General features: G+C 35.6%; 1 protein-coding gene across 1 annotated transcript; it reads left to right on the top strand.

The window, feature by feature from the left end:
• Positions 1-2,074: 2,074 nt before the first annotated feature.
• On the top strand, positions 2,075-16,044 carry LOC129226492 (uncharacterized protein F36G3.2-like; the record flags this gene model as incomplete). Its single annotated transcript, XM_054861103.1, is given in 2 exon segments — positions 2,075-2,222; positions 15,758-16,044. Coding segments are annotated over 2 exon segments (435 nt in total), but the record flags the coding sequence as incomplete, so codon positions are not given.
• Positions 16,045-16,930: the final 886 nt, after the last annotated feature.

The raw sequence follows: 16,930 nt of genomic DNA, 5'->3' as shown, positions 1-16,930 counted from the left end.
GGATACCTGAGTGGTTTAAACAACAAGAAAGATGCAAGAAAATACCATAAAAAGCAAATAAACTATTCCGTAAAATTTCCATCTAGTTGTTTTGCAAAGCAGAATGTTCCATAAACGTCTTTTTTTTTTCTATTTGTTGTGATCATCTAAATGGATTTTCTACAGGAAAATGTAAATTAAGTATCCCCTTACATGACTAAAATTTCAAAATACACCCAAACCTGTTTTTGTGCGGTCTTTTTTTTTGCGATTTTTTTTTGTACGGTACATTAAAATTTAAATCAGGTTGGGTTTCAAGTGATGAAATCATTTTTTAAACGAGTGCGAGGTAGCATCTTCAAGTGACGACTTAGGCACCCCGATGGGAAGTCACTGCGACCTCCGAAAAAATTCCTTATTCGGGAAATTTTGTCCGACTACTCGGGAAAAATTATCATGACTAGGTGAATTTTGATTTCGTTTAAAGATTATTTTGTAAGTTTTTGGGTTATCTTTTATGTAAAACTTTTTTTATGCAGTCCCTATCCACCGCATTAAAAAAAAAATTAACTGTGCTGCGAAAATAACTTTTTAAAACTACTCGTGAAGTTTCAAACAATTTTTTTAATGCGATTTTTTTTGTACGGCCTATATCCACCGCATAAAAAGAGGTTTGGATGTAATTTATCGCATATTCATTACACTCTTTACGAATATAGAAAAAAAAAGCTAACATTGAAAGTTTCCAGAGAATTTTGACTATGTAGTGATTACTGAGTGGCTCTTTAGATCGAGTATGTCAGAGATATTTTCAATGATTCACAAACTTACTTTACGCATTGAAATCCGAGAGTACACCTCAAAAACTTAAACAAGTGTATTTTCGTGTTTTTAATTAAAAAAAATTACATCGTGTAAAATATTAGAAAAAACTACTGGAGTTTTTAAATGTCACATTTGAATGTTTTTTTTTTGTAAATTATAACATGGTCATCACCGTATTCGTTCTTTTCACTCCTCCAAATTGATTTTCACTCCTCTAACAAAATTTCAAGCAAGTTTTTTGTGACTTGAGCGAAAAGAAATCTTATTTATATCTGTGATGTATGCACAGACATACGTACACACACTTTGTTTTATTTATACAGATTCTTACTAACTGGAATTGCACTTTTAAGCTGATTAGTTATAATGTTCTTATACTTATATTCTGTAATGGAGTTGTTTCCATCAGTCAAAAGTACTACTTTTAGTCACTGAAGTTGATGAGCAAAATAATAATAATAATAATAATAATAACATGGAGCGAGGGAAAGTTTTTAGTTTTAGAACGTTTAATTTTTAATTAATTTTTTAAATGTCCGATTTTTCAAACAAGGCGTTGTCTTTGTGACGTCACAATTGGTGAAATTTGGCGCGTACTTCACTGACGAGCTGAATGCTTACGCTTGTTGTCTACTGCGTTTCCACATTATGATAATTAAGAAGCGAATTAAAGATTGCGCTCTACGCTTGCTATGAATCATATCGTTGCCACTACATGTCAGAAAAGAAATGAATTAAATATTGCGCTCTGCGCTAATGGCATTTCATCACTTGTGATGTCATGTGCAGAAGCGTAAGAAATGAAATTGAATCTGCGCACCGATTAAAATAATAGTTATTGTTAAAACAGAGTTAAAATATTAAACTTTGTCAAATCATTTTTAAAATGGTCAAATCCTACGTTTTTAAGCATGCTCTTTCAGAAAAAAAAATTTTAAAACTTCGGAAACGACCCCATTGTATTCTTACAGATCAGTTTAATTACCATGTTCTTTGAAATCAACATAAGTTTTATAAGTTCCTTTGCAAACCACGGTGCCATTTTATGCTAAAATTATTTTAGTCAGCCTAAGAAAAAAATTGCCTTTTTCTGCCAAAGATTATTTTCCCGCTCGTTCGCTTATAAATTTCGAAGCACAAGTTCATACAGCGAGAAATTGTTCGAATTATGAACGGAATGCGCTTCCTGTCCTCCTTGGCGAAAATCTCTTGGCGACGTCCGGGACCGTCAGTGCTCCGGATGTTTTACCGGACCCATTCTCGAGGAAGGATGGCGAGCGTGAGACCTATGACGTGGAATGACATTCCACAAGTGTTGGAGATTTGGCGGGACTCTGGCCTCTCGGAAGGCACTCATACCATACAAACGTGGTTCCGTTTTGATCCGGATGGATTTTTCATTGTTGCTGATGATTCAGGTGAGAGAAACTTTTGATTAGTTTTCAAAAACCTTTTATCTGATAATTTCTTCTCTCAATTACAAAACTTATCAATCTGCTTTTTTACGAAATTAAGATTAGTTATTGCACAACCCTTTAGAGCATTGGTTAACAGTCTGCCCGGTAGCAGAAACAGCGCGACGCTGTGATGCTCGTCGCAGATTCTTAAGGAAATCTGCAGACTATTTCTGAATTTCAATGATTTTTTAAAAATCGCTCTCTGCTCGAATTCAATACCGTTTGGAATGAAATGGGAAGAGAAGACAAAAACAAAACAAAAAACAGACAAAATGTTAAGTTCGCATTCTTTGGTATTAGCGAAGCTGGATTGGTTTTTGTATGCAGTACGATATAGAAATCTATACAATGTTAATTTAAAACTTTACATTTCATTTGCAGGATTCCTTGGTGATTATTAGCAATGCGACTAACATAATGCTGGTTTACCTCACAGACTATTTTCATGTTTTTTTAATCCATGTCACCAGGGTTGTCCTATTTTGTCCACCCCGGAAAAAACCTGGAAAAGACCGTCCCGGAAAAAATGTCATTTTGTCCACTTTATCAGTAAACTGAAAGTTTTGAGTTAAAAATTTGAAGTTTGAAAATAATAAATAATTAAATTGATTTTTCCTATTCAAGTAACATTTTAATATAAAAATAGCATACATAAATATGTATATAAACAATTGATTGTAAAATATTTTTAAGTGAAAATAAAAAAAGTAAGATTAGTTGAAGTTTATGTAATAGTAAGTGTGTTAATAAATCAAATGAGTGTTAAAATAAATTATAATGCATGTAATAGCATTTATAAAACAAGCACATCAGCTGTAAATTTTAAGATGTTTATCTGTGATATGGAGGTTTATTACTCATAATAAGTGCATTTATAAAATTAAAAAGCAGAAATAAAAAGTTTTTAAAGATTGGAGTTTCAAAACATTAAAAATCATATTTAAAAAAAGAAAAAGAGAAAAACTACTTGATATTAATAAAAGAAATGTTGGCATGAAGTGAAATCTATTCTTGCTATACAAATACAAATGTGATGATCAGCAACAGGCTCTGACTAGGCTGTTCCTAGTCAATTTATTATTTCCCAATGAAGATTAATGGCCCTTTTAAATCTATCTACCCTCTTGCTTATTATAGCCTCTTCCGATACACTGTTCAGAGTACCCACAACCCCTTTAAAGCAGTAATTTTTCTTAATTTGTATGACATCAACATATCCATAAAATATGCTGAGTACATAAATATTTTTACAATGGAGTGACATCAATAAAAACTCGATTCTCATTGAGTTAATTTCCTACTAATTGTATATAATAGTCTAATCATGTCCAATAGCTTATTCACATTGGTTAAATTTTATTACTTTTAAGCAAATTATGGATCTAAAAATAGCTGCACCAATGTGTAATTAAATGTTTTTTTAGATTTATAAAATTCTAAAGCTAATGATTCTATTTTAATTAAATGATTAATTCATAATAGAAAATGTATTAGAATAATATATTACTCCATAACAATAAATGTATGTATGTATAATCAGTTAATTTTTCATTTCGTCCATTTCGTCCAGTTTTATCCAGTTTCATCCGGCGTCCCGGACTTTGCAAAAAAGTGGACGAAATAGCAACCCTGCGTGTCACAGACTTCTGGAAAAAATTCTGCTACTGAACAAGTTGTGGGGTGGGTCTCTGTAAGGAGGCATATAATTATTGCAAGAGGAGCGCAGCTTTTTTTTTTTTTCCAAAAAAGTCAAATCATTGTCGGAAAATAAGATTAAGCAAAACATTATCGCTATGGAATTCGGGTTTGAACCCCCGCACTGAGAACAGCTCTTAGAGCAAGAATTATTAACTGGAGGGAACAAGTCCGATCATTGGCTTAGGAAAAGCTGAAGCAAAGATACCAAGTCCTGTGATTTAACTACGACGAATTTTTGATACATTTTGCATGAAACTAGTAAAAAAACCCTGATTTCTTCCACTATTCTGCTTTAAAATCTATACCGTGATTTGGGATCTTAGCTTCTTTTATTCCTTGTTAATGAAACTGCTACATAGCAAAAAAATTTCGGATTATTTCTGGGAAACTTTCACGGGTTTCCACAAGTTTCCTGTGAAAATCAAGTATGTTTCTGAATTGCTACAAGTTGCATGAATGGACACATCTCACTTTTGTGAAACATATTTTTAGCGACCAGTGTCAAAATATACTGGACGGAACTTCATGTTTTATGTAATGAAAACATCACTCGTCAGCAACTTTTTTTTTTAAATGTTATCAAAGCATATGTTACGTTATAAAGTACGTTATTCTCTCTTTATGTCTGCAATTTTCAAAATAAATTTCTGATTTCTGCAATCTCCAACTAATTTTAATAAGGTTCATTAATGTGGTGACATTTTAAAGTCCAGTTGAAAGCAAACATTTTAGATAGACAAAATACATTCAAGAAAAGCTTAAAAATTTTTTTATATTTTCGTAGTATCATTAAGCTTTAACAGCCAAAAATCTGAATCCAGTTATAACAAATATTATAGAAGATGTAACCCTATTTCAATAGTTTTACCCCCCCCCCCCTCCTTTCCTTTCCCTATCTTTATACGCATTTGAAAAACCGCAGACAATCAACTAAAACGTTTAAATGGAAATTCCCTGGGTAGTAAAGAGCTGGAGAACTACGTGAAAATAAAACGAGAGGTTCATTGCTCATTTCGTCAACAAACATTTCCTTTCTATTGATTGAATTTTTATTTCCCTTGCTGATGTCTATAGCTGTTTCCTTTTCTTTTGAACAATGTTTTAATCAATGGAAAAAAAGTGAAGTGCGTGATTTAAGGAAACTCTAGAAAGTAAATGTTTCAAAACTCTTTACGTACTTGAACATCGCCCATCAAGATATGGCGGGTGAAAATTGCTTCTACATTTGAACGAAACAATTGCCTGTTAAATGATATTTTGATAGCTTAAATTTTAACCCTAACTTCAGTAGATAGCATTTATTGTTTACCACTTTTTTGTTTCTTCATTCTAATAAAACTAGAAAATTGCCCGTCATGGTATGACGGATGAAAATTGCTTCTACATTCGAACGAAGCAATTGTCTGTTTGTTGATATTTTGGCAGTTGAAATTTTTACCGTTATTCCAGTGAATTAACATTAAACTTCAGTAGGTAGCGTCGATTATTGACCACTTTTTCGTTTCTTCATTTCCCTGAAATGACACAGTCTTACTAGTAAAACAGTTAAGCAACCAGATCCAGTTCAGTCTTGTCAAAATAAAGTATTTCAGTGCATGTCAAACATTACCAAAAAAATGTTATCAAATTATCATGTCGTGGCGCGAGTTTCATTGTTGGTGACGTCATGAGCGTTACTCGATCCGTGAATTCACTATTATATATATATATATATATATATATATATATATATATATATATATATACAGTCCAGTCACATTAATGTGACCATCTGTCAAAAGTCAGAATAACCACCTTTTGCAGAGCGGACTGCTGCAAGACGTGCAGGAAGAGAGTCACTTAGTCCCTGAAGGTGTTCTCTGGGATGTAATGCCGTGGCTAGCTGCGCTAGATTACGCGGTTGAGGATCCATGGCGCGAACAACTCGATCGAGATGGTCCCACAGATGCTCGATTGGGTTTAAGTCAGGTGAGTTTGCTGGCCAGGGGAGGACGGTAAACTCATCCTGGTGCTCTTCGAACCACGCACGTACACTGGCAGCTGTATGGCACCTCGCATTGTCCTGCTGTAAGATGCCATCATCCTGAGGAAAAACAATGCGCATGTAAGGGTGGACATGGTCCGTAAGGACAGATGCGTACATGTATTGATCCATCGTGCCTTCCACAATGATCAGTGAACCCAGAGAATGCCAGGAAAACATCCCCCAGACCATAATGCTCCTGCCTCCAGCTTGGACCGTTCCGGCAATGGTTGCAGAGTGGTTCCTTTCAGAGGTTTCACGCCTCATACGCCAACGTCCATCTGTCCGATGGAGCATAAAACGCGATTCATCTGAAAACGCTACCTGTCGCCACTCAGTGGACGTCCAGGTGCTGTACTGGCGTGCAAATTCTAGCTTTCGTCGTCGATGAACAGCAGTCAGCATAGGTGCACGAACCAGGCGTCTGCTTCGGAGGCCCAGACGCAGCAATGTTCGCTGAATAGTAGTTTGGGAAACACTTTTGGTACCCCCTTGGTTCATTTTGGTGGTCAGTTGCTCAACGGTAGCCCGTCTATCTGCCCGAACGCATCTCCGCAACCGTCGTTCGCCTCTGTCATCTATGGCCCGTGGTGCACCTCATTTGCCACGTCGCTGATTTTGGACAGTCCCATTTTGCCATGCACGGTACACTTTTACCACGGCGGCATGCGAGCAGTTCACAAACTCAGCCGTTTCGGAAATGCTTCCACCCTTGGCCCGAAAGCCAATGATCATGTCATTTTGGACGTCGGATAAATCGCTTCGTTTCTGCATTACGCCAACGATTGAAATGTTTTCCGAAACCCTCACACACCCTTTATATACACTCAACTGCACTGTGCTGCCACCTGCCTTCTGTGATTGTTTATTTAACTCTGACGTGGAAAGTACGTGGTGGTCACATTAATGTGACTGGACTGTGTGTGTGTATATATATATATATATATATATATATATATATATATATATATGTATATATATATATATATATATATATATATATATATATATATATATATATATATATATATATATATATATATATATATATATATATATATATATATATATATATATATATATATATATATATATGCGTGTGTGTGTGTGTGTGTGTGTGTGTATGTGTGTGTAAGGATTATTAGTTAGCATAAGTAATGAATGTTACGACTTTTTACTCGTAGATACAGGTTAACGGATAAATGAGCACGAACCAAGGAACCACATGAATAGTGTAATGATAAGAAACATTCAAATGGGTAGCAATAGAAAGAGCATGATGAGTGATTCCTGACGTGAAAATCATTTGCCCTCGTTCCTGCATTCAGTGAATTGTCTCATGTGTGTGTGAGTTATCCTATTTTGTTTTTCAAACAGAAGTTTTGATGTATCTTTATAAAATGCTTCTAGGAATTTGACACCACCAGGTAAAAAGTACGAGGTAGAAAAAAAAATAAATAAACATCATTGCTTTTCAAGATTTTTTACCGATAGCTATTGTTCATACATTTTATTTTTTTTTTCCTCTCAGCGATGAACAGATTACTATCGGTAGACCTATAAGTGGATACATCCAGGGGGACATATCCCACAAAATTACAAATAAATGTTTTTTTAGTACTAAAAATAATTTATTAGAAACTTATATGCCGTATGTAGAAGACTACAGCAGCTTGTGGCGAATATTTTACGTACAAAATAGCTAATATTATTGGTAAATATTTTAAATAATAAATTATTTATTACAAACGTTACTTATATAGTAATCTGACATGATTTAAGAAAATAAGAGCACAAATTGCTTCATTAATGAGTAATTGTTTAACTGAGTATTCTCCATGTCATGATTTACAAATTTGTGCTTGTGACCATTCTCCAATAAGAATTTTACTTTAGCAAAACTATTTTCAAGAAATGATTGTTTGTAGTATTAAATACTTTTTTTCTTGGGCGTGCAATAACAACTTTGCCTCTATCTGTAGAAAATTCAGCCATGCATTTATTCGAGTGATTGGACCCAAAACTCTAGAGCTCAACTAATTGTCATCAAATTTGAGATGAATCCAACATGTACAGTAAACTCTCGATTATCGGCGGTCGGATTATCTGCTGTTCGGAATTGTTGAAAGGTTGTGTAAAGCAGAGATTCAGACAGCTGAACATAAACAAATACGTTTAATACGAAACATGGGGACACACATACAACAAGACATAGAGAAATGTAGTGAAGCCCTGATAAACAGACTGCGGCTCTTTAAATAGAATAGAGGACATATTTTCAGTATCCAATGATGTTTCTCAAATAGCAATTAGCTTTCTCCAAAGTCCGATGGTGGATTAAAGAAGAGATTTTGCGAACTCCGTGGAAAGCTGCAAATGTCTCTTCCAATTAGAAATAAGCACAGTTCTTTCTTTTAAACCAATAGAGAAAGCGATTACATTCAACACCCGCCATTAATCGCTTATTACTAAACAACACAATGACATAAGTTCATGCAATTTAAATTTAGGAAGAGCCTTAGTAAACATATCAGCAATTTGTTTATCAGTAGAAACATATTCAATATATATATTTTTAACATTTAAAATATTTTTAATAAACTTTAACTTAACATCAATATGTTTCAATCTACCAGAACTATTTTCATTAGTTATACATTTGATTGCAGACTGATTATCTTCATATATGACAATGTTATTTACAGTAAGAAATTCACATGCAATATTTTTATAATACACTAGATCTAATAAAGACTTACCAACTGCAAGTACCTCAGCTTCAGTAGAAGAAACAGCTATTGAACTTTGTTTCTCGTTCCATAAAATTGGACACTTTTTTATGAAAAATAACGTAACCTGAAACTGATTTGCGATCACGCGGATCTGATGCCCAATCTGAATCAACATACATAGATAAATCAACATTAGAGTCACAACACTTACTATACACAATTTTATAATCCGATGTACCTTTTAAATATCGTAAAATTCTTTTAAGTCCATTCCAAGCCGATTCTGTTGGATTCTCCTGCAGTTGACTGAGACAGTTCACAGCGAACAGTATATCGGGTCGTGTTGTCATCGCAAGATACAATAAAGATCCAACTAGTTCACGGTAAGGTCCTTTGAAGATAGTTCCTTGCTCAAAGTCAGCTGGAGTTGACTTTGCTTCTAAAGGTGTTGCACTCGGCTTGCACTCACTCATGTTAAATCTCTTCAATAGTTTAAGAATATACTCCTTTTGATCTAGCACTAATTTAGTAGACGTAAATTCCAAACGAATTCCTAAAAATTCAGAAGCTGGTTCGAGTTTGGACATCTGAAATTCATTTTGAAGAAATTTAATCACAATCATTATTTCTGAAACATCTGATCCAGTGATAAGAATATCATCAACATATAAACAAATTATTATTTTTCTTCCATTCACAGCTCTGATGAAAATACACGGTTCCGAGTTTAACTGCTTAAAATTAATTTTAACATAAATTGCGAAAATCTGAAGAACCATTGTCTAGGAGCTTGTTTTAATCCGTATAAACTTTTATTTAATTTGCATACTCTGCCAGATGAATCATTGAATCCTTGCGGTTGTTCCATAAAAACAATTTCTTGCGACTCACCATTCAGAAAAGCTGTTTTCACATCCATCACATAAGCCTTTAAATCCTCTTGAAGAATCGAAACAAGAACTAATCGTAAACAAGGCATCCCAATGACTGGCCAATAAGTTTCTACGTATTCCTTAAGCTGGTCTCCAATTGCACAAAGTCTGGCTTTGAGAGTTCCGTCTCTTTTCTTCCTAAACACCCACTTACACTTTATGGGGGTCGCGTTATCAGGGAGATCTACCAGTTCCCAAGTTTTGTTTATCTGGATGGAGCGCAATTCTTCCCCCATCGCGACTTTCCACTGGGCTTGTTGTTCTTCCGGTAGTTTTGAGATGTCATAAAAGGTCAACGTCTCTTCTGACGTGTACATTGCTTCATATCGTTCTGGCTTTTTGCTTTTTCTTTCTGATCGTCGGGGTGCAGCTGCGGGCGTTTTGGTTTCGTTTTCTCCTAACTCTTTATTTACATTTCTGTCGTGTTTTTCCTCGTCTTTTTCTTCTCTTTTCGGGAGCTCGTCTGGTGAATTACTTCTATCTTGCACATATACTTTATTTTCATTGAAGCGAACATTACGTGACACAATAACTCTGTGCGTATCAGGATCCATTAATCGATATCCCATGCTAGAATATCCAATGAAGATCATTCGTTTAGATTTCGGATCTAATTTTTGTCTGCGAGTATCAGGAATTTTGGCATAAGCATCACAACCAAATAATTTGATTTGATTTAAATCCGGTTTCTGGGAATATTTTAGTTCAAAGGGTGACATTTCATTTATGCTTGAACTAGGGATTCTGTTATGAATATATGCTGCAACTTGAATAGCATATCCCCAACAGTTCTTAGGTAAATTTGCATCATATAAAAGTTCACGGGCTTTATCAAAAAGTGATCTGCTCATCCGCTCTGAAATTCCGTTCAATTCGTGAGTATAAGGGGGGCAGGGATCTATCGTAACTCCAAGTTTATTTGCTATCACTTTAAGTTCACATGAAACATATTCCTGGGCATTGTCACAACGAATTTTTCGAACGCTTTCATTCAATTTGAGAAACTTTTTGATTTCCACGGGAACATCACTTTTCCTTTTAATAAGACGAACTTCACAAAAACGAGAATAATCATCAACTAATGTTAACACATACCTTTCACCCGCTTGAGTTGGTGGGTTGACCGGACCGCATAGGTCAGAATGGATTGTCATCATGGGAGCTTTTTCTCTTCTTCGGTTTCCTATTCCTATAGGGTTCGCGGACTGCTTCGCTAACACACATTTTTTCACACAATGTATCACTTGTTGGTAGTCCTAGTTTGCTCAGAACATGGTTGCCGGAGTGTCCTAACCTGCGATGCCACAGTTCACCTCCATCTTTTTCTGCAACAAAGGAGTTTGAAATGAAGGGAACAAAATCACTTGCATATTGACCTTTTGAATTCAGCTTGCATAAAACGAAGTTTGTACTTCCCTTTTCAATAACTGCTTCGTCATTTTTGAAGCTCACAGTGTATCCAGCTTTTTGTATCAGTTTCACTGAAATGAGGTTTCCATTTAGTTCTGGAACATATAACACATCTTTCAGTAGGATCTCCTGCACACCGTCACCTAATACACCGCGAATAGTTCCTATTCCTTTTACTTCCAGTTTACTGGTTTTTGCAGCGCATGACACAGTTCCTGAGGATGGTTTTAACTCCTCAAACCATTCCCGATGTGCACACATATGAGCTGTAGATCCGCTATCTACTATAAATGATCGATGTTCTCCTTCGCCAACAACGAAAGTCACTGCAACTGCTCCATCCTTTGATGATGTATTTTTTTCTGTCTGGACTGTGCAATTCCTCTTAAAATGTCCTTTTCTTCCGCACTGGTAGCAAACTATGTTACTTCTTCAAAATTTCGCAATGTGCCCTGTTTTGCGACACTTGTTACACACTACCCGATGATTTGTAGAAAAGGCTGCACCATTTGATGACTCTGTTTTCCAAGATTTGGGCTCCGAGACTCGACGATCTCTCATCAGCGCTTCAGCATCCAGAAGACGACCGCAAACAAACTCTAAAGTCAAGTTCTCCGAAGGCTGATTTTCTATTGCAGATTTCGATGCGTCATACTCTGCTGGAAGAGACATCAAAAGATAGACAATACTGTCCATGTCACTCACTTTCACGCCACACGGTTTTAGTTGGGTAACGAGCCTGTTCACTTCATCAATATGCTCCTGCATGGATGAGTCCTTTTTCATTTTCAAAGTTGAAAGTCTCTTTCTAACCAATATCTGACTGACCGCTCCTTCTCGAACATAGATCGATTTCAATTTTGCAATTACTTCAGCACAAGTCTTTTCTTCCGAAAGCGAAACTAAAACTTTATCACTAAGAAGTGATAACATCAAGGCATAAGCCTTCTTACTCGCTTAAAGTTCATTAGCTTTCGAAGAATCCACTTCACGTTCCAAATACACCTCTAAATTCTTTGCTGCGAAAACCGCTTCCATTCTCCTGCACCACAGAGAGAAATTCCTTCCGTCAAAAGGCTCAACGGAATATTTTATCTCGTCCCCCATGTTACTCCGCTACTGCAGTGATTTAGTAGCTGGGTGAAACTTAGAACTAACCACGCTCTGCTGTTGAAAGGTTGTGTAAAGCAGAGATTCAGACAGCTGAACATAAACAAATACGTTTAATACGAAACATGGGGACACACATACAACAAGACATAGAGAAATGTAGTGAAGCCCTGATAAACAGACTGCGGCTCTTTAAATAGAATAGAGGGCAGATTTTCAGTATCCAATGATGTTTCTCAAATAGCAATAAGCTTTCTCCAAAGTCCGATGGTGGATTAAAGAAGAGATTTTGCGAACTCCGTGGAAAGCTGCAAATGTCTCTTCCAATAAGAAATAAGCACAGTTCTTTCTTTTAAACCAATAGAGAAAGCGATTACATTCAACAGGAATATCCGCCAATCTTTTCACAATTTTTTAGTTATTTTTTTAACGGTCATTAAATGTGTTTTACACTTATGATTGTGTTATTGTTTGTTTTTAGCTTTTACATATGTACATTTTTTACATTCGATGTTAGTAAATGCAATGTTAGCAATGTTTTTAGCTGTAAATTATAAATTTTTTTTTATAAGGCATAGAACTTTAGGTTCAAATAAAACACAGTTAAATGGTATTAATCACCATGAATTTGGTTTCATTCGGAAGATGATTCTTTACCATTTTTATATAAATACGATATCCGGCATCTGGCCACTTCGGCCGGATCAAAGAATGTCTAATCGGGAAGTCTAATTTTCTCACTTTTTTTCAGCAATTGGAGGCCGTATGTCAGTGATAACGTAGCGAATGTTCTCTTCCAAGACGTCAATCGTCTGTGGCTTATCGATGTAGACCAGAGACTTCACATAACCCCACAAAAATAGTCCAGCGGTGTTAAATCGCATGATCTTACAGGACAACTCACGGGTCCATTACGTGAAATTATTCGTTCACCGAACGTTTCTTTCAATAAATCAATTGTGACGCGTGCTGTGTGGCATGTTACACCGTCTTGTTGTCTATTCATGATGAAATGGCAAATCAAACTAAACACGAAACAAGTGACAGCTATCAAAATAGCTCACATGTCAAACAGTGTTGCCAAGTTAAAGTTCTATACCTCTAAAAAAAAACATCCTTTATGTTTGTGTGAGTGTTATTCAGATATTTGAACTATTGTTTACAGTAGTATCGTTTTTTTACCTTATTCGGATTATCCACGATTTTCTCTTATCCGGGGTAACCCTGCCGCCCTATTCCGCGGATAATTGGAAGTTTACTGTAAAACCATAACTTTCTTATCATATCAAAATGAAATCTCTCAAAGTGCAAAAGCAAATTCCAAGCAAAGCCTATGGAACAAATCCGAACGTATCCAATCTCCTGGGCATCGTTTAAGCTGGAGTGAAATTCAATTTTAAACAAAATTCAGGTTTTAATGTATTCATTCAGCAAATTTAAGTGTTGCTTAAACGTTTGAGAAGGTGTTTAAAGTAACGGAATTAACCGTTTTTTATTGAAGACATAAAATGGAGTGAAACCCCGAATGGAGGGCACTACAACCTCCGAAACAAAATTTTCTTTCGGTATCTTTTCTCCGACAATTCAAAGTTAGAAGATACTACTAATGCAGAATTCTGCTTTTTTTTCAGACTTAGAAATATGTCTTCACATTATATGCAGATATCTGTGAATGATCGCATTTTCTAATTCGGTAAAACTTGAAGATTCATCCTGCAAATTGAGAATTTTTCCCCTTCTAAAAATGTAAGACCGTAGCATCCCTGACTGCATGGGCCCAATGAGTTCTATCAGTAGAAAAATCAATGTGCAACTCTTCCTTTTTGTGGAGTGAAAAGTACTGTTTGTAATCAAAACCCAACATTGTTAAAAAAAGAAAAATTAAAGTACGGTAATAAAAGAAGGTAGAAGAATTATTCAGTTGGCCATGCTTCTTAAATTATCGACTGTTTATATTTGATTTTATGATATTTTATAAACATGTTTTGGCAATAACTAGAGTTGCTATTATCTTTAGAATATTAGAGAGAACTAGTGTATAATGAGTTTTTGAAGGTTTTCATTATTTTTTGAAGTGATATAATGAATTACGGAGGAGAGTTTTTCTGATGTGTATTGTTCTAATTTGAACGATCTTTTAATTAGAACTATTAACTAAAACTGTTTATTAATCACACAGATTAATTAAGCAAGTTGTATTTATTCAAATAATACACTGTAAAAAAAATTCCGAAACGTTACTGGTTATTTCCGTGGAACGTTTCGTGATTTCAGAGGTTTTCACGTATTTCCTCAAAAAATCAAGTATCTTCGCAAAAAAGTTTCCTGAATTCCTAAAAGATGCACGAATGCAGACCTTGCACTGGTGTGAAAAATATTTTTTGCTACCAGTTTAAATATTGACGGAGCGTATTTATTAAGTGTATCGGCTTTAAATTGTTTGTGGCCCTTCCGGATTGACTAAGCTTCTAATGGGAGCAAATAAGTCACTGGATAGCTACAGCTTTGCGAGGCAGGAATTGCAGGCAAGAAAATGCTTGGTTCTTGCTTGCAGTTTTCGCGTAGCTTGGCCGTGGTTGCTCTAATATTTCTGGAGCTTTCTTGACAAATCAAGAAGGTTCTAATCAAATAAATTACACCTATTTAATTTTTCTAGATAGTTCACGACTGGCTTTAATAGGGGAGAGTTCTTAATATTTCAGAAAGGTTACTGACTTTTATCAGAAAACGTTCCTGGTTTTTGTAAGATATGTTACTGACTGAAATTGGGCACATCAGCTGCCTATTATTTTCCAGGAACGTTTCTGAATCGTTTTTACAGTGTAAATCAAGAACTGAACAACAACAAATTTAACTCGTACGCACAGTACCGCTGAAATCTTCCAAACCCTATATACAGTAAACTCCCGATTATCCGCGGATTAGGGTGGCACGGTAACAGCGGATAAGTGAAACCGCGGATAATCCGAATTATAGGTAAAAAACGATACTGGTGTATACAATAGCTAAAAAATAGGAATCAAACTCACACATACAGAAAAGTCATAGCTAAAATCAATAACATTGATTGTAAAAAATATATGAAAAAGCTAAAAACAAACAATAACATAATCATAAGTCATCACCGTTGAAGGAAAAAAAAATTGTAAAAGACCCGCGGATAATCCTACCACCGATAATCGGAAGTTTACTGTGCTAGTTACCTGCTTTATTACAGAAACATCTGAAAGAAATTAAAGCACATCAAATAATAAACGTAAAACAAGGCTTAAATAAAGACAAGAAATAATCAAACAACACTTAACAAAAACTAATCTCAAAACGTTTCTCACATAACACTTCAATGTTGGAACAAAACTTCCAACACATGGATTACGCATTAAGTTGTTTGCACAATCCTTGAAAAAAGAGAATTACGAAATGATTTGGCAACTGGTAGAGATACCAGCAGGCGATCCCTGGTAACGTAAGGAGACTATACTCCTGTAAATATGAAATCCAGAATCCATTTCCATTCGAATCTGGAACTAAATCCTAAAAGATCTAAAAATTGGTCTTGTAGAAACTAATTTTGGAAACATTTTCGTGCAGGTGAGATCCTTGGATCTTGTGCAGCTGTGGTCTTGCATGATAAGCTGGCGTTCGTGGGTCTTTATGCAGTTAGAAAAAGCCACCAGGGAAAAGGTCTGGGTCTCAAAGTTTGGAAGACAGCCATGGATCACGTGGCTGAACGGAATGCTGGATTGAATTCGGTGCCAGAACATTTGCATACGTACAGAGATCTAGCAGGATTCAAGATCGTGGCCCCCTGGAGCACCTTATTATGCCAAGGAACTCCAGATACAACCGTGTTAAAAAAAGAACCGGAAGGAATACAGGTAAAACTAAATTTAGAGATACTTTTTTGCGTTCTATTGATTTCTCTCCAAATAGGGGTGGGGGCGGGGGGTAGGGCATCTTCTACATACGACCGTTTTGTGCAAGCTAGTACTAATTTAGAGGACAGGCTGACCGATCCGAGATTTTTATTCCACGAGAGCGTTGAAATATGTTTTACCGTCGCTGATTGCTACATGGTCAAAAATAATTGATGAGAAATTGAGTTAAAACACGACTTTTAAAGAAAATGTAACAAAATCACTGATTTCTTAAATTTAATAGTAGAGAATCGGAAAAAGTTTTCCGTAAGGAACAATAGCAGTGTCCTACTTCATTTGCTTTAAATTTAAATTCATGAGATCTCCTTTGTGGACTCAAATAATAAAATATCAATCAAGCAAGGCATTTGAATCTTAGCTGCCAGTTTTTTTCTTCTCCGTTTTGGTTACACATACCAGTAGGATCACGGAGTTCTCTTTTGGAACCAAAATGTCGGCTTAATCCGGTACCCTTAATATACCCACCTTAGGGGTCGTCCACAAATCATGTCACATTTTGAGGGGGTTCGGGAAAATTGTGATAGCTCGTGACAAGAGTAAGGGGGTAACAGGAAATATGACATAACAAATTGTTTTAATAACAATATGCGCGTATAATGTAGCGGGAGAAGAGACGACGGAAGAGGGTAATGTGGTGAAACTTTGTTACAAAGGGGAGGGGAGAGTCAAATATATTGTGAAAAAAGTGTGACATGATTTAAAGACAGCCCGAAGGACAGACAACAACTGAAGTGATTGCCTGAAGCCGTATAGAATATTGTAAATTTCCATGTTTAAAAGGTTTTCAGTCGTAAAATAGCCGAAATTTCCACATTACATCACAACT

The sequence above is a fragment of the Uloborus diversus genome, chromosome 7, assembly GCF_026930045.1.
Source record: "Uloborus diversus isolate 005 chromosome 7, Udiv.v.3.1, whole genome shotgun sequence".
Lineage (NCBI taxonomy): Eukaryota > Metazoa > Arthropoda > Arachnida > Araneae > Uloboridae > Uloborus > Uloborus diversus.
Note: the sequence above shows the minus strand (reverse complement) of the source record. Positions and strands in the feature narration are given on the sequence as shown.